Consider the following 19,414-nt stretch of genomic DNA (forward strand, 5'->3'; position numbering starts at 1 on the left):
CATTCAAATAAAAGCACCCTGGTTTTGTTGAACCCTTAGGGAAATAAACAATCTGATCGATCCTATAAGGGTTTGGTGGTTGCTGCCACGATTGTCAAGGAGGCTCACCTGTTTCTTTTATGTTTCTTCTCTGGCTTGAGGGAGTGAATTTATTAGTTGATAGTCGGTAGTTATTAGTTGATTCCCTAATCTGATTGAAGTAGTCTGACGAATGTCTATTTACTTATTAGTGACAAGACATTGAATGTGGAACATTACAGAGAAATGATTGACAATTTGATAGAAGTATTATATGAGTTTCGGACGACAAGGTCGCGTATGGAGTACTTTCACCATTAGGTTTCCATTGCCCAGCTCCTGAAGGTATGATGTCTCGACGCCTAATTTGCTTATTTTTACTTGTTGAGGGGTATATAACAGGACGCCCCATTGTTGAAAATGTTTTAAAGATATCGACAAACAGTATAGCTCTTAGCACACATATGTTAAATTAGTTTTTTGGGTGTATGAATGCTTCCCTATCACATGAGTCATACGATTTATAAGTTGCACTATCACATGATGAATTTACGGTATATCAGGCTTAAAATTGGACTTTTGTTTGGAGAGATGAAGTATGGAGAATCGACGTCTAAAGGAAAATAAAATGCTCGCAATATGTTTCAGTTCATATGATAAATGTCTCGTGTTTCTCCTGTGTAATATTACGCTAAAGTCTGATTTTTTTTTCTCTGTACTACTCAATCTTGATTCTATCTCAAACCCCCAAACAAAACCTGCATGTCTTTTTCATTTATACATTGGTAAAAATGTGATGTACTAACCAGTTTTTAGTAAATCTGATGATCCAACTATATATTTTAATCATGTATGTGCTTGATGATTAGGCACATGTAAGTGCTTTTGTCATATTGCTCAAACAATGATCTGCTACCACTGAAGTTACTGACCAGCTCTTGTTTAGAAGGCGGGGGTCTGCTTTGGTTTCTTGCTATTTGCCTTTCTCTTAAAGTACTTGACTGGATGCATATGACAGTTTATAAATCAATAATTTCGATGGTTCTACTTTTTAAATTTATAACTCTTAGGCTTTTCTCTTAAAAATAATGTGAGAGTTATTTTTTAGGGGGAAATAGCTTTTGTTCATTTCATAAATCATGTTCGTTATAATCAGTGCTGCTATATCAAAAAGTAGTGCCTCGTGTTGGGTAGCATCCATGTTGCTATTTCTCCATGTCTTCTTCACATGAATAGATTGCCTTCCATCGAACAGGGCTACCATTCTTGATCATAAGATCTGTTATTGTTCTAATTTTATTAGATGAAGCTACAATGGTTAACATATGAAGTGCAGGTTCTAGGTTTGTTATATCAAACATGGCTACTGTTCTTGATCATATGATCTTATATCCTATATGTGCAAATCATGCCTTTAGGCTACTGGAATTTCACTATTGTTTAATTTAGGAAGAGTAGATTTATCCATTATCAAGGGCAACATGAATTATATGTGATTCAACACCTTTATTAAGTTTCCCTTCTTTTAGCTTATTTGTTGCTACCTGAGATAGTACCAAGCATGATCTTTGGTTTGTCATGTACGACACCGCGGAGTCATTTTATTAAGCTGGCATTAGTAATTTTGGATTTTACATAGTTCATGTGCAAGTTAAATGTATGTCCAATAATTACTAATATTAAGTTTATAATGTCGGCACAGTCTGTTATTGCCGTTATCTTCTTGGGAGTACTTGAGAAGGCGTAGCCGGGAATGTGGGGACACGCCTGTTGGGAAACATAGTAATTTCAAAAAAAATCCTACGCACACGCAAGATCATGGTGATGCATAGCAACGAGAGAGGAGAGTGTTGTCCATGTACCCTCGTAGACCGAAAGCAGAAGCGTTAGCACAACGCGGTTGATGTAGTCGTACGTCTTCACGGCCCAACCGATCAAGCACCGAAACTACGGCACCTCCGAGTTCTTGCACACGTTTAGCTCGATGATGTTCCCCATACTCCGATCCAGCAGAATGTTGGGGAAGAGTTTCGTCAGCACGACGGCGTGGTGACGATCTTGATGTTCTACCGTCGCAGGGCTTTGCCTAAGCACCGCTACAATATTATCGAGGAGAACTATGGTGGAGGGGCACCGCACATGGCTAAGAGATCAATGGTCAATTGTTGTTGTGTTTATGGGGTGCCCTCTCCTCCGTATATAAAGGGGGAGGAGGAGAGGGCCGGCCAAGGGGAGAGGCGCACCCTAGGGGGGCAATCCTACTCCAAGTAGGTTTGCCCCCCCCCCCCTTTCCTATTCCAAGTAGGAGAAAGGGGAAGGAGGAGGTGGAGAAGGAAGGAGAAGGGGGTCACCGTCCCCTTCCCTTTCTCAATTCGGATTGGGGCAAGGGGGGCCGCGCGCCACCTCCTGGCCTCCCTCCCTCCTTTCCACTAAGGCCCATAAGGCCCAATAGCTTCCCGGGGGGGGGGGGGGGTCCGATAACCCCCGGTACTCCGATATATATCCGATAACCCCCGGAACTATTCCGGTGTCTGAATATAGTCGTCCAATATATCAAACTTTATGTCTCGACCATTTCGAGACTCCTCGTCATGTCCGTGATCACATCCGGGACTCTGAACAAACTTCAGTACATCAAAACTCATAAACTCATAATATAACTGTCATCGAAACCTTAAGCGCGCGGACCCTACAGGTTCGAGAACTATGTAGACATGACTTAGAACAGTTTTCAGTCAATAACCAATAGCGGAACCTGGATGCTCATATTGGCTCCTACATATTCTACGAAGATCTTTATCGGTCAAACCGCATAACAACATATGTTGTTCCCTTTGTCATCGGTATGTTACTTGCCTGAGATTCGATCGTTGGTATCCAATACCTAGTTTAATTTCGTTACTGGCAAGTCTCTTTACTCGTTACGTAATACATCATTCCGTAACTAACTCATTAGCTACATTGCTTGCAAGGCTTATAGTGATGTGCATTACCGAGAGGGCCTATAGATACCTCTCCGACGATCGGAGTGACAAAACCGAATCTCGAAATACGCCAACTCAACATGTACCTTTGGAGACACCTGTAAAGCTTCTTTATAATCACCCATTTATGATGTGACGTTTGGTAGCACACAAAGTGTTCCTCCGATAAATGGGAGTTGCATAATCTCATAGTTATAGGAACTTGTATAAGTCATGAAGAAAGCAATAGCAATATACTAAATGATCAAGTGCTAAGCTAACGGAATGGGTCAAGTCAATCACATCATTCTCCTAATGATGTGATCCCGTTAATCAAATGACAACACATGTCTATGGTTAGGAAACATAACCATATTTTATTAATGAGCTAGTCAAGTAGAGGCATACTAGTGATATTAAGTTTGTCTATATATTCACACATGTATCATGTTTCCGGTTAATACAATTATAGCATGAATAATAAACATTTATCATGATATGAGGAAATAAATAATAACTTTATTATTGCCTTTAGGGCATATTTTCTTCAGTCTCCCACTTGCACTAGAGTCAATAATCTAGATTACACATTAATGATTTTAACACCCATGGAGTCTTGGTGCTGATCATGTTTTGCTCATGGAAGAGGCTTAGTCAACGTGTCTGCAACATTCAGATCCGTATGTATCTTGCAAATCTCTATGTCTCCCACCTGGACTTGGTCCCGGATGGAATTGAAGCGTCTCTTGATGTGCTTGGTCCTCTTGTGAAATCTGGATTCCTTTGCCAAGGCAATTGCACCAGTATTATCACAGAAGATCTTCATTGGTCCCGATGCACTAGGTATGACACCTAGATCGGAAATGAACTCTTTCATCCAGACTCCTTTATTTGCTGCTTCCGAAGTAGCTATGTACTTCGCTTCGCATGTAGATTCCGCCACGACGCTTTGTTTAGAACTGCACCAACTGACAACTTCACCGTTCAATATAAACATGTATTTGGTTTGCGATTTAGAATCGTCCGGATCAGTGTCAAAGCTTGCATCGAGGTAACCATTGACGACTAGCTCTTTGTCACCTCCATAAACGAGAAACATATCCTTAGTCCTTTTTAGGTATTTTAGGATATTCTTGACCGCTGTCCGGTGATCCACTCCTGGGTTACTTTAGTACCTACCTGCCAAGCTTATTGCTAAGCATACGTCAGGTCTGATACACAGTATTGCATATATGATAGAGCCTATGGCTGAAGCATAGGGAACATATTTCATTTTCTCTCTATCTTTTGCTGTGGTCGGGCATTGAGTCTGACTCAACTTCACACCTTGTAATACAGGCAAGAACCCTTTCTTTGCATGATCCATTCTGAACTTTTTCAAAACTTTATCAAGGTATGTACTTTGTGAAAGTCCAATTAAGCGTCTTGATCTATCTCTATAGATCTTGATGCCCAATATGTAAGTAGCTTCACCGAGGTCTTTCATCGATTTTTTTAAATTCAAATATTTCTTTATGCTATCCAGAAATTCTATATCATTTCCAATTAACAATATGTCATCCACATATAATATCAGAAATGCTACAGAGCTCCCACTTACTTTCTTGTAAATACAGACTTCTCCAAAAGTCTGTATAAAACCATATGCTTTGATCACACTATCAAAGCGTTTATTCCAACTCCGAGATGCTTGCACTAGTCCATAAATGGATCGCTGGAGCTTGCACACTTTGTTAGCACCTTTTGGATTGACAAAACCTTCCGGCTGCATCATATACAACTCTTCATTCAGAAATCCATTCGGGAATGCAGTTTTGACATCCATTTGCCAAATTTCATAATCATAAAATGCGGCAATTGCTAACATGATTCGGACAGACTTAAGCATCGCTGCGGGTGAGAAAGTCTCAACGTAGTCAACTCCTTGAACTTGTCGAAAACTTTTCGCAACAAGTCGAGCTTTGTAGACAGTTACATTACCATCAGCGTCCGTCTTATTCTTGAAGATCCATTTATTTTCGATGGCTTGCCGATCATCGGGCAAGTCAACCAAAGTCCATACTTTGTTCTCATACATGGATCCCATCTCAGATTTCATGGCTTCAAGTCATTTTGCGAAATCTGGGCTCATCATCGCTTCCTCATAGTTCGTAGGTTCGGCATGGTCAAGTAACATGACTTCTAGAATAGGATTACCGTACCACTTTGGTGCAAATCTTATTCTGATATACCTACGAGGTTCGGTAGTAACTTCATCTGAAGTTTCATGATCAATATTATTAGCTTCCTCACTGATTGGTGTAGTTCTCACAGGAACCGGTTCTTGTGATGAACTACTTTTCAACAAGGGAGCAGGTACAGTTACCTCATCAAGTTCTACTTTCCTCCCACTCACTTCTTTCGAGAGAAACTCCTTCTCTAGAAAGGATCCGAATTTAGCAACAAAAATCTTGCCCTCAGATCTGTGATAGGTGGTGTATCCAATAGTCTCTTTTGGGTATCCTATGAAGACACATTTTTCCGATTTGGGTTCGAGCTTATCTGGTTGAAGTTTCTTCACATAAGCATCGCAACCCCAAACTTTAAGAAACAACAACTTTGGTTTCTTGCCAAACCATAGTTCATAAGGCGTCGTCTTAACGGATTTTGATGGTACCGAATTTAACGTGAATGCGGCCGTCTCTAAAGCATAACCCCAAAACGATAGCGGTAAATCAGTAAGAGACATCATAGATTGCACCATATCTAGTAAAATACGATTACGACGTTCGGACACACCATTTCGTTGTGGTATTCCGGGTGGCGTGAGTTGCGAAACTATTCCGCAGTGCTTCAAATGTAAATCAAACTCGTAACTCAAATATTCTCCTCCACGATGAGATCGTAGAAATTTTATTTTCTTGTTACGATGATTTTTCACTTCACTCTGAAATTCTTTGAACTTTTCAATTGTTTCAGACTTGTGTTTCATCAAGTAGATATACCCATATTTGCTCAAATCATCAGTGAAGGTGAGAAAATAACGATACCCACTGTGAGCCTCAATATTCATTGGACCACATACATCAGTATGTATGATTTCTAACAAATCAGTTGCTCGCTCCATAGTTCTGGAGAACGGTGTTTTAGTCATCTTGCCCATGAGGCACGGTTCGCAAGTACCAAGTGATTCATAATCAAGTGATTCTAGAAGTCCATCAGTATGGAGTTTCTTCATGCGCTTTACACCGATATGACCTAAACGGCAGTGCCACAAATAAGTTGCACTATCATTATCAACTCCGCATCTTTTGGCTTCAACATTATGAATATATGTATCACTACTATCGAGATTCAATAAAAATAGACCACTCTTCAAGGGTGCATGACCATAAAAGATATTACTCATATAAATAGAACAACCATTATTCTTTGATTTAAATGAATAACCGTCTCGCATCAAACAAGATCTAGATATAATGTTCATGCTCAACGCTGGCACCAAATAACAATTATTTAGGTCTAAAACTAATCCCGATGGTAGATGTAGAGGTAGCGTGTCGACCACGATCACATCGACTTTGGAACCATTCCCCATGCGCATCGTCACCTCGTCCTTAGCCAATCTTTGCTTACTCCGTAGTCCATGTTTCGAGTTGCAAATATTAGCAACAGAACCAGTATCAAATACCCAGGTGCTACTGCGAGCATTAGTAAGGTACACATCAATAACATGTATATCACATATACTTTTGTTCACTTTGCCATCCTTCTTATCCGCCAAATACTTAGGGCAGTTCCGCTTCCAGTGTCCAGTCTGCTTGCAATAGAAGCACTCAGTCTCAGGCTTAGGTCCAGACTTGGGTTTCTTCTCTTGAGCAGCAACTTATTTGCTGTTCTTCTTGAAGTTCCTCTTCTTTTTCCCTTTGCCCTTTTCTTGAAACTGGTGGTCTTATTGACCATCAACACTTGATGCTCCTTCTTGATTTCTACCTCCGCAGCCTTTAGCATTGCGAAGAGCTCGGGAATAGTCTTGTCCATCCCTTGCATATTATAATTCATCATGAAGCTCTTGTAGCTTGGTGGCAGTGATTGAAGAATTCTGTCAATGACACTATCATCAGGAAGATTAACTCCCAATTGAATCAAGTGATTATTATATCCAGACATTTTGAGTATGTGTTCATTGACAGAACTATTCTCCTCCATCTTACAGCTATAGAACTTATTGGAGACTTTATATTTCTCAATCCGGGCATTTGCTTGAAATATTAACTTCAACTCGTGGAACATCTCATATGCTCCATGACGTTCAAAACGTCGTTGAAGACCCGGTTCTAAGCCGTAAAGCATGGCACATTGAACTATCGAGTAGTCATCAGCTTTGCTTTGCCAGACGTTCTTAACGTCGTCAGTTGCATCTGCAGCAGGCCTGGCACCCAGCGGTGCTTCCAGGACGTAATTCTTCTGTGCAGCAATGAGGATAATCCTCAAGTTACGGATCCAGTCCGTGTAGTTGCTACCATCATCTTTCAACTTAGCTTTCTCAAGGAACGCATTAAAATTCACGGAACAATAACACGAGCCATCTATCTACAACAAACATAGACAAGCAAAATACTATCAGATACTAAGTTCATGATAAATTTAAGTTCAATTAATCATATTATTTAAGAACTCCCACTTAGATAGACATCTCTCTAGTCATCTAAGTGATCACGTGATCCAAATCAACTAAACCATATCCGATCATCACGTGAGATGGAGTAGTTTCAATGGTGAACATCACTATGTTGATCATATCTACTATATGATTCACGCTCGACCTTTCGGTCTCAGTGTTCCGAGGCCATATCTGCATATGCTAGGCTCGTTAAGTTTAACCTAAGTATTCCGCGTGTGCAACTGTTTTGCACCCGTTGTATTTGAACGTAGAGCCTATCACACCCGATCATCACGTGATGTCTCAGCACGAAGAACTTTCACAACGGTGCATACTCAGGGAGAACACTTCTTGATAATTTAGTGAGAGATCATCTTAAAATGCTACTGTCAATCAAAGCAAGATAAGATGCATAAAGGATAAACATCACATGCAATCAATATAAGTGATATGATATGGCCATCATCATCTTGTGCTTGTGATCTCCATCTCCGAAGCACCGTCGTGATCACCATCGTCACCAGCGCGACACCTTGATCTCCATCGTAGCATCGTTGTCGTTACGCCATCTATTGCTTCTACGACTATCGCTACCGCTTATTGATAAAGTAAAGCAATTACAGGGCGTTTGCATTTCATACAATAAAGCGACAACCATATGGCTCCTGCCAGTTGCCGATAACTTCGGTTATAAAACATGATCATCTCATACAATAAAATATAGCATCACGTCTTGACCATATCACATCACAACATGCCCTGCAAAAACAAGTTAGACGTCCTCTACTTTGTTGTTGCAAATTTTACGTGGCTGCTACGGGCTGAGCAAGAACCGTTCTTACCTACGCATCAAAACCACAACGATAGTTCATCAAGTTAGTGCTGTTTTAACCTTCGCAAGGACCGGGCGTAGCCACACTCGGTTCAACTAAAGTGACAGAGACAGACACCCGCCAGTCACCTTTAAGCAACGAGTGCTCGTAACGGTGAAACCAGTCTCGCGTAAGCGTACGCGTAATGTCGGTCCGGGCCGCTTCATCTCACAATACCGCTGAACCAAAGTATGACATGCTGGTAAGCAGTATGACTTGTATCGCCCACAACTCACTTGTGTTTTACTCGTGCATATGACATCTATGCATAAAACCTGGCTCGGATGCCACTGTCGGGGAACGTAGTAATTTCAAAAAATTTCCTACGCACACGCAAGATCATGGTGATGCATAGCAACGAGAGGGGAGAGTGTTGTCCACGTACCCTTGTAGACCGAAAGTGGAAGCATTAGCAAAACGCGGTTGATGTAGTCGTACGTCTTCACGGCCCAACCGATCAAGCACCAAAACTACGGCACCTTCGAGTTCTTGCACACGTTCAGCTCGATGACGTTCCCCGTACTCCGATCTAGCAGAATGCCGGGGAAGAGTTTCGTCAGCACGACGGTGTGGTGACGATCTTGATGTTCTACCGTCGCAGGGCTTCGCCTAAGCACCGCTACAATATTATCGAGGAGAACTATGGTGGAGGGGGCACCGCACACGGCTAAGAGATCAACGATCAATTGTTGTTGTGTCTATGGGGTGCCCCCCTCCTCCGTATATAAAGGGGGGAGGAGGAGAGGGCCGGCCAAGGGGAGAGGCGCGCCCTAGGGGTGGCAATCCTACTCCAAGTAGGTTTGCCCCCCCCCCTTTCCTATTCCAAGTAGGAGAAGGGGGAAGGAGGAGGTGGAGAGAAGGAAGGAGAAGGGGGGCCGCCGCCCCCTTCCCTTTCCCAATTTGGATTGGGGCAAGGGGGGCCGCGTGCCACCTCCTGGCCTCCCTCTCTCCTTTCCACTAAGGCCCATAAGGCCCAATAGCTTCCGGGGGGGGGGGGGGTTCCGGTAACCCCCGGTACTCCGATATATGTCCGATAACCCCCAGAACTATTCCGGTGTCCGAATATAGTCGTCCAATATATCAAACTTTATGTCTCGACCATTTCGAGACTCCTCGTCATGTCCGTGATCACATCCGGGACTCCGAACAAACTTCGGTACATCAAAACTCATAAACTCATAATATAACTGTCATCGAAACCTTAAGCGCGCGGACCCTACGGGTTCGAGAACTATGTAGACATGACCTAGAACAGTTTTCGGTCAATAACCAATAGCGGAACCTGGATGCTCATATTGGCTCCTACATATTCTACGAAGATCTTTATCGGTCAAACCGCATAATAACATACGTTGTTCCCTTTGTCATCGGTATGTTACTTGCCCGAGATTCGATCGTCGGTATCCAATACCTAGTTCAATCTCGTTACTGGCAAGTCTCTTTACTCATTACGTAATATATCATTCCGTAACTAACTCATTAGCTACATTGCTTGCAAGGCTTATAGTGATGTGCATTACCGAGAGGGCCCAGAGATACCTCTCCGACGATCGGAGTGACAAAACCTAATCTCGAAATACGCCAACTCAACATGTACCTTTGGAGACACCTGTAAAGCTCCTTTATAATCACCCAGTTACGTTGTGACGTTTGGTAGCACACAAAGTGTTCCTCCGATAAACGGGAGTTGCATAATCTCATAGTTATAGGAACTTGTATAAGTCATGAAGAAAGCAATAACAACATACTAAACGATCAAGTGCTAAGCTAACGGAATGGGTCAAGTCAATCACATCATTCTCCTAATGATGTGATCCCGTTAATCAAATGACAACACATGTCTATGGTTAGGAAACATAACCATCTTTTATTAATGAGCTAGTCAAGTAGAGGCATACTAGTGATATTAAGTTTGTCTATATGTTCACACATGTATCATGTTTTCGGTTAATACAATTATAGCATGAATAATAAATATTTATCATGATATGAGGAAATAAATAATAACTTTATTATTGTCTCTAGGGCATATTTCCTTCAACGCCATGACAGAGGCGCGTGGTCGGCAGGAGGAGTCAGGGAGGCATGAAGGTGGACATGTTGATGTTATCATGGCATTGACACATTTCACTCCACCGATGCTACATACCAGGGTGAGTGAATGCTACCGTGGCCTTAGATACCCTGTCTAGTTCTTGCTTGAATTATTGGTTTTGTATGCTTGGATGTATGTTCAGTTTCTACATTGTTTTTCTCATGTGGAGTTGAAACCACATTTGGTTGGTCCAATAGCAAATAATGGTATGTTTCACTCTGAAATCATATTGCATATAGAGAGATGTTCATTGTTAGTCATTGGGTTGTGGTATGAACTGACGACTTTTATAGTCAGTTTATCGTGTCATCTATTTAGAATCAAGCAAATTTGGGCCTCTAAAAAACAATCAGGTCGACACCTTTGATAGGAAAATGTTTCCTGTTTTGTGGTCTAACCTGTCGTAATTTTGTCTCGTCAGTCCATCTATATGAGAACCTTCTGAGTGGAAGTCACAAGGTGGAGTCTTTGACAGGAAAATGTTTCCTGTTTTTTGGTCTAACCTGTCGTAATTTTTTCTCGTCGGTCCATCTATATGAGAACCTTCTACGTGGAAATCACATGGTGGAGTCTCAGTATGTTTTCATTTAAGTTAAGCTAAAAAGTTTTTACATGATATTTGAATTGAAACTTAACTATGCCATGACTGGTACTTCATTTGAGACTCCTGGCTGATACTATGACCAGATCTTCTCCATCTTGATTCTTAATGCCTTCTTCGTTTTAGTCTCCATCTACATGTGCAACCAATATTTTGCTAGAGTGTCTATATAATTGTATTGCACATTGTTTTTCTGCTATCTAAATAACACTTACGTTGGCTTTGACGGTGGTGGTGCAGGATATATTGGAAGCCACACAGGGCACCCGAGAAGGAGAGGAGGAGAATGCTCTGAAGAGAGGAAATGATAAGTTTTATTGTTTCGTTTTAAGAGCAAGGGAGTTGATATGTAGTCCCCTGGCTTATTTGTATTCTACTATGTGTATGGCCAAAGAAATCATGATTTTATACACACATATATTTTTAAACAAAAGCCTATGTATTTTTTGCTCAAACACAGTCACGGGAAAGCGCACATATTTTCAATGCGTACATGATTTTAGATGGTTCTTTGTGAAGATGGTAGCAAATATTTTGTGCTATCAAATTAAAATATGTATATATACATGTCATTGTAGACAACAATCAACCATGTTTCCTATTAAAAGTGATTGAACCATGGATAATTTTTTCCTTGTGCACAGGGATTTAGGGGGCCTCTGCGCCATTTGGCGTGACAGGTCCCTGTTTTCCCTAACTAAGAGAGATTAAATTTGTTGTCATGTGTGCTTGCCTGTAACAAAATCAACTAAACCATGGATTTATTTTTGTTGCTATTTTGGAATCATTGGCATGATAACCATATTCTTAGGTTTCTTATCTTTTTCCTTTATTTTGCAGGAACAATATGGATGGCCAGGTTTTTCATCATGATAACCATGTTTTCAAACTTGCTAAAAGAATACAACCATGCCAACTTTACTCTTTCATCATGGTGGCCATATTTTCAAACTGAACATATTCATATTATGCAAAGTTTTCCTTTTCCCAGACTATTACTCCCTCCGTCCAAAAATACTTGTCGGAGAAATGCATAAAAATGGATGTATCTAGAATTAAAATATGTCTAGATACATCCATTCCCCGACAAGTATTTCAGGACGGAGAGAGTATTTAACAACGTAATAAACATGTTTAAAAAATAGCATGATTTAATTGAAGGTTCTTGCAACATGAAACTATTTTCATCGACAACATATCTTTAGCACGTCTCTGTGTCATTTGGGACAACGGGTCAACTAGTATCCTTAGGAGGGCATGTACAATGCATAGCCTCAAGGTGATGCCTCGCATGCCATGTAGGATCGGATATGACGTAAAGTAGGTTCGGATAGAGAAGTGGGATCCTCTCCAGGAGGCGGGTGCTTGAAGAGAAAACGTGTGGTCCGGTGACAAAAGCTGAAAAGATTGGAGTAAAAAGTAGAGATGCATGTGTACTAGAATCTTTATTTTTTATTTCTTAATGAGGCCCACTAGTGGTAGCTTGCATTGGGGAGAAAAAATAAATGTAGATGCCTGAAATTACTTTTTGTCATGGGGCATATGTATCCATATGCCACCATCGTACATGCCCGGAGTTGGCCTGATGAAGCGAGCAGCAACCACTCCAAACAGGCGTTAAACGTCATCACTCGACACATCGACCCTTGACTCGAGTAGACGCAACAACAGCATCGACTTGACCAAAGTAACCTCCTCCTCGGCATGAGCGGCTCATCAGCCATTGCCCATCCAATCCGCCCAACCTCGCATCTCCCTTCCCCCGAGGAGTGGCAGAGCTCGCCTCCCTCGCGTCATCGTCCTCGTCGGCATGAGCGGTTTCCTCGTACGCACTAGATGCTCCAGCTTCATTCACTTCTCCAAATCTTCAACAGGAAGTTCCTGTTGATTTGTTTGTTGTTCGTCGGAGCCATTTAAGCTTCGATTTTTTATTTTTGTTTCGATTCGTCGATCTTGACTGTTGCCGTTACGATTTGCTTGGAGTTTCAGGCTGTGGCCGGCAAGATTGTCACGTTCCTGCTGTGGGTGCTCTTCCTGATCCTGCAGACAGCCACCAAGGTTGTTGGGGGCCTCCTGCAGGTTGCACCGCCAGTCGAGGCACGGGAAGAGCCGCAACCAGAAGCAGCACCACGACCCAGATCGCCGCCGGCTGCGAGGAACAGCGCCGGCGGCGGCCCCGCGGACCCATACGATCCATGGTCACAGCCGTGGGACCCACCACCGTCCCCCCACATCGCTCCGTTGACGGATGAATATCACTCGTCCTCAATCTACCGGCGGCGGGTGAGCGCTCCGCAGGCCGCTGAGGATTTGGTGGTTTCCTCCAGCAGTTACTCTCGTTCGGCCGTGGCAGCAGTGCCAGCCTCTCTGGCTCATGCTGTCTCAGCGCCACCAGTGTCGCGGACAATTAAGACACCGGCAGTTGCCAGTAAGCGGTCCAAGCTGGAGAGGAAGTACTCCAAGATTGTGGACCAGTACCGCTCCTTGGATGAGGTATGTATCAATGTGTGTATGGGATTTGGTGATGCTCAAATGTTCAACACTGCTTCCAAAATCGGGCTCGAAGCCATAACAGGGATGGAATTAGCCATTGTAGATGGCTTGGACATAGGTGGTATCTGGGCTAATGTAGTGCTGTGGAGCTTGCATGGTGCTTGCGTGTAAAAGGTGCGAAACTGATAGTGCAAAATTTCACCCGGATGATAACAAGGTGGGGAACAATTTGCACGAGCCGCACAACAAACTGATGCATCGCCTCTTTTGAAATTTAAAATTGCAAACCGAGCCCACCGAATAAACACTGTTTGTAGACTAACGCCAAACAACCGAGTCCGGAGGGGAGTACTTAACAAATTGTAAGGAAATATACTCCCTCTTTAAAGAAGTATATTTCTTCACGGAGGGAGTACTTAACAAATTGTGACACTTGGCTCAATACTAGAGTTCTGTATGCAGGTTATTGAAGCATTAGCGCAAGCTGGCCTCGAGTCTTCCAATTTAATCATTGGAATTGATTTCACGAGAAGTAATGATGGACAGGTAGTTGAATAGAATATATGCGTTGGACAAAACATTCATTCTTGATGCTTGACTATGTATGCAATTCGGCATGCAGGAAAGAGGTCATTCAATGGTGTGAGCCTGCATCATATTGGTGATGCCCCCAATCCTTACGAGCAGGCAATCTCCATCATTGGACAAACACTGTCAGCTTTTGATGAGGATAACTTAATTCCGTGCTATGGTTTTGGAGATGGTAAAGCTCAAACTTTTCTTTTGTTAATTTACCAATATATAGTGAAATTGCACAAGACTAATAGTTCAGTTTTATTTGGAAAACACAGCATCTACTCATGACCAAGATGTATTTGGCTTCAATCCTGACGAAAGACCATGCTATGGGTTTCAGGAGGCTTTGGCTCGATATAGAGAAATTGTTCCTCATCTTCGTCTTTCCGGTAGGAAAGCTCAATTTTGATTGTTTTTTTTGAAGCGTACAATCATGGTCAATGTATGCATAAAATTTGTTATATGTTTGAAGGTCCTACATCATTTTCTCCAATAATTGAAATGGCCACAACCATTGTTGAGCAAAGCGGTGGCCAATACCATGTTTTAGTAATAATCGCCGATGGACAAGTAGGCTTTTTTTCTATCACCCTTCTTATTTTTATTTTTTAGTTCAATTATTATATCATTGGCTTCTTGTGCACGATGATGTTTTTCCTATGTTGGTATTATTTGGCCTGTGTCTGAAATATCACTATACAGGTCACACGAAGTGTTAACACTGAATTTGGTCAATTAAGTACCCAAGAGCAGATGACTGTAGATGCTATTGTGCAAGCCAGGTAATGTGGGGTTATTTTAGGCGGAGTATGTAAAATGGTGTACCATAGAAGTTTCTTAGTTGCAATAAATATCATGATCAAGATGCTGTTGTGTTGTATGTTTAATCTTAACATGATTCCTGTTAACACCAGATGTGTACAGTTAAGGGTGTGTTTCATTATTCTACTACCCCAATTTTCTATTGCTTACCTGATGGCATAATGCGTATATGTACTTGGAAAGTTTTGTTTTGGTATGTCAAAATACACCTATTTGTTTGTATTTCTTGTTCCTGCAGTATCCATGTCCAGCTTGCAACAAATTATTTACATTTGATTAGTAACTACAGAGTAAGCGTAAGACATTGAAAAGCTCTTGCTACTTGTCTTGATTTTCAAACAGCTGCAGTAATTGCTATCAGCATTTAATTGTTTTTATGTCACCAATAGCCTTGGGGAAACACAAAGTCCCAACACAGTACATTACCCTCACCAGGATGCCCGTAATGGTGAGTATCATATACTAGTATCACGCATATGATACTAGTGTATGATACTACTTCTGTAATGCATAGAATCATAAGTTAGTATCTTAGGTTGCCTTATTAATTCCCATCCATGACACAAAGTAGTACAACATTTAATATGATACAGTATCATGATATGATACCACATCCTCTCTTTCCTCATTTAATTGTGTGCCACATAATAAAAAAGTCTAGTTGGCATGCATGATATCGTTTATGATACTACCATTACGACCAGCCTCAAGGACATATACGATAATGTTGTGAAAAGTGTTCGAACAAGTGATGGCGACACTGTTGACTTTCCAGTTAAAATAGCACTCCACCAAGGGTCAACTTTGAGGCCTTATCTTTTTGCTTTGGTGATGGATGAGGTCACAAGGAGATATCCCATGGTGTATGCTCTTTGCGGATGATGTCGTGCTAGGCAACAATAGTCAGACAGGGGTTAATAGGAAGTTAGAGCTGTGGAGGCAAACTTTAGAATTGAAAGGTTTTAGGCTTAGTAGAACTAAAACTGGGTACATGAGGTGCGGTTTCAGTACTACTAGGCGCGAGGAGGAGGAAGTTAGCCTTGATAGGCAGATGGTACCTTAGGACACCTTTCGATATTTGGGGTCAATGACGCAGAAGGATGGTGATATCGATGAAGATGTGAGCCATCGAATAAAAGTTGGATGGACGAAGTGACGCCAAGCTTCCGGCGTTTGCTATGATAAGAGAGTGCCACATAAGCTAAAAGGCGGGTTCTATAGGACGGCGATTCGACTTGTGATGTTGTATGGTGCTGAATGTTGGCTAACTAAAAGACGACATGTCCAACAGCTAGTTGGTACCTTAGAAGGACACCTTTCGATATTTGGGGTCAATGACGCAGAAGGATGGTGATACCGATGAAGATGTGAGCCATCGAATAAAAGTTGGATGGACGAAGTGACGCCAAGCTTCTGGCGTTTGCTATGATAAGAGAGTGCCACAAAAGCTAAAAGGCGGGTCCTAGAAGGATGGTGATATTGATGAAGATGTGAGCCATCGAATAAAAGTTGGATGGACGAAGTGACGCCAAGCTTCTGGCGTTTGCTATGATAAGAGAGTGCCACAGAAGCTAAAAGGCGGGTCTATAGGACGGCGATTCGACTTGTGATGTTGTATGGTGCTGAATGTTGGCTAACTAAAAGACGACATGTCCAACAGCTAGATCTACAAGAGATGCGCATGTTTAGATGGTTACAATGTTTTCGAGTCGATGAGTCGACGAGTCGCTCAGGGGGGCCGACTCTAGACTAGTCTAGACTCATGGTCGATGAGTCGACATGGCGCCGAGTCGACGTGAGTTAAGCAGCAGCCAGGGGAGGAGCACAAGTGCTCAACAGCAGCAGCAACAACAAGGGGAGGGGCACACCAGCAGCCACATCAACCAGGGGAGGAGGGGAGGAGCACAACAGCAGGAACAGCAACCAGGGGAGGGGAGGAGCACAATAGCAGGGGAGGAGGGGAGGAGCACACCATAGGAGGGGAGGAGCAGAACAGAGGAGGGGAGGAGCAGAACAGCAGCAGGGGCAACCAGGGGTGGCGGCTAGAGAGGGTTCGATCGGGGGAGGGGGTGGGGGATGATCGATCTAGGTTTCCAGGGGAGATGGGCCGGCCCATATAACAGTTGGGCTCAATTTAAGTGAGTCGCTCGACCCAGAAAGAGCGACTAGTCGTGACTAGTCGAGACTAGTCGCTCGAGTCGCTCGACTCATGCCAGGAGTCGAGTCAAGAGTTTGAGTCAAACCTAGAGCAGCGACTCATCGACTAGTCGCAACTAGTCGAACGACTCAAAAACAGAGGATGGTTATGTGGCCACACAAGAAAGGACCGGGTCTGAAATGATGATATACGTCATAGAGTTGGGTTGGCATCGATTGAAGGGAAGCCTGTCCAACATCGCCTGCGATGGTTCGGGCATATACAGTGCAGGCGTCCAGAAGCGCCAGTGCATGGCAGACGGTTGGGGCATGCTGATAATGTCGAGAGATTGGGGGTAGACCACACTTGACATGGGAGGAATTCGTAAAGAGAGATATGAAGGGCTGGAATATCACCAAAGATTTAGCCATGGACAAGGGGTGCGTGGAAGTTAGTTATCCAGGTGCCAGAACCATGACTTGGTTTCGATATCTTACGGTTTTCAACTCTAGCCTACCCCAACTTGTTTGGGACTGAAAGGCTTTGTTGTTGTTGATGATGTTATTGAAGTTTAAATGAAGTGGTGAATTCTTAAAAAAAGTCCGAAACACCACCACCACACATCACCGCAATCCTTGTCTGCCACACGCACCTATGTTTGCAACCGTCAACCGCTACCCATCGAGTTCCCATGCAACTAAGACACAAGATATTATCATCTACTACCCATGCCACCCAAGGTATTTGCACTGGTAGGTTGCCGGTGCGCCTTGGATTTGCCTGCTAGAGCCAAGGCCTTTGCCACCGGGTCGCGCTCTAACCTAGGGCCAGACCTCCAAAAACAATGCCTCTGGGGATGCAGCGATGTTGTTGACACCGTGTCTGATCTGGCAAGCCAAATCTTTGTTTCCAAGCGGAGGACTAGCCCATGACGGGTGGAGGCGATTTTTGGCTTTTGACAACCCCATCAAGGATGAGACAATGGGCGAGGGGGTCGACACCGAAAAAGGTTGCTAGGGCCTTCTCCTGTAGAGCCACGACAACAATTCATGCCACCTTCCATAGAGCCATGACCACAATTCATGCACTGATCACATCCCTTGAAGACATATTGGCAAAATCGTAGCACCACCCACTACTGCACCAGCTTGAGAATAGAGGCCATCACATGTGTCGTCTGGCCAACAAGGGCCAATACACGCCGCATATCAAGATCAGCACGGGTGATTGAGGGCAAGCCATTAGGGTGGCACTATCTTCACGATTGGAGGTGGATTCACGAATGAACATGAAGAACAAAGGGAAAATTAGAGGGAACACACACAAGGCTAAGGTTCACTACCTATACTCATATCACAAGTCAATACAAGATATGCCTTTTAGATCCAACAAACAAGCAAAGAAAAAAGTCAGATAGCTCATCCCCAAATCCCAAAGAGAGATGGAGGCCTGGAGGTCTTGAGAGGGAGTTTTCCCCCAAATCCAAAGAGGGGGTCTTGAATTCCCTTAGGAATCTTCTCGAATGGAGGTCTTTGATCACTCTAATGGAGTCTTCTCCACAAGTGGAGGCCCTGATCCCCTTGGGGAAGGTAGATTGAGGAAAGCTCTCTCAAGTTCTTAGTGTATACTTTGCTAACCCTAGAAACTGAAAGAGGGTTAACTTATGTAGGTCCCGAGGAAGAGGAGAGGGGGTAAGTGAGGGTACATGGGCCATTCCAAATCATATGCACGCAGGCAAGTCTTGGAGGCCCGTGGTTAAGTGGCCCGGAGCTCCGAGGCATCCAGAGAGCACACCACCCAGGGTTTGGAGGCCCGGTCTCTTTGGTATCCAGAGGCGTGACCACCTGATGCTCGAAGCTTCGGGGTCCTTGAGCCCGGGTCTCTGGGGTGTCCAGAATCACTTCCCCTGGGACTTGGTGCTCCATCCTCTTCCTCGGCTCCTCGCACCTGGTCATGAACTTGGTATTCCTTCCTCATCTTTTCATGATCGTTGTCAACACACCTAATTAGACATAGGGTTCCACTTTGAGGTAGCAGCCAAGTCTCATTCAAATGTATAGGGAGCTCAAAGCGGAGTAAAGTCGCCTTGGTTTGGGTTGCGCATGCATGTGCTCGTGTGGTCCACCTGGACTTGTCGGTGAGTCCATGGTGATGTCGATGAGCTGGCCTGTGGCTGAAGCAACACAAGGTTGTGG

The 19,414-nt window shown here is 43.2% G+C and overlaps 1 protein-coding gene across 1 annotated transcript in view; it reads left to right on the forward strand.

Moving 5' to 3' along the window:
- Positions 1-19,414, forward strand: part of LOC123110936 (E3 ubiquitin-protein ligase RGLG2) — a 54,001-nt gene that overhangs the window by 3,156 nt on the left and 31,431 nt on the right. Inside the window, exons 4-12 of the mRNA XM_044531581.1 lie at positions 231-363; positions 10,521-10,648; positions 11,432-13,016; positions 13,181-13,684; positions 14,147-14,230; positions 14,312-14,447; positions 14,536-14,649; positions 14,733-14,830; positions 14,963-15,042. Of these exons, the coding sequence (XP_044387516.1) occupies positions 13,002-13,016; positions 13,181-13,684; positions 14,147-14,230; positions 14,312-14,447; positions 14,536-14,649; positions 14,733-14,830; positions 14,963-15,042 (1,031 nt within the window). The 5' untranslated portion in view covers positions 231-363; positions 10,521-10,648; positions 11,432-13,001. The remainder of the gene's footprint in view (positions 1-230; positions 364-10,520; positions 10,649-11,431; positions 13,017-13,180; positions 13,685-14,146; positions 14,231-14,311; positions 14,448-14,535; positions 14,650-14,732; positions 14,831-14,962; positions 15,043-19,414) is intronic.

Source organism: Triticum aestivum, chromosome 5B (genome assembly GCF_018294505.1).
Source record: "Triticum aestivum cultivar Chinese Spring chromosome 5B, IWGSC CS RefSeq v2.1, whole genome shotgun sequence".
In the NCBI taxonomy this organism is placed as follows: domain Eukaryota; kingdom Viridiplantae; phylum Streptophyta; class Magnoliopsida; order Poales; family Poaceae; genus Triticum; species Triticum aestivum.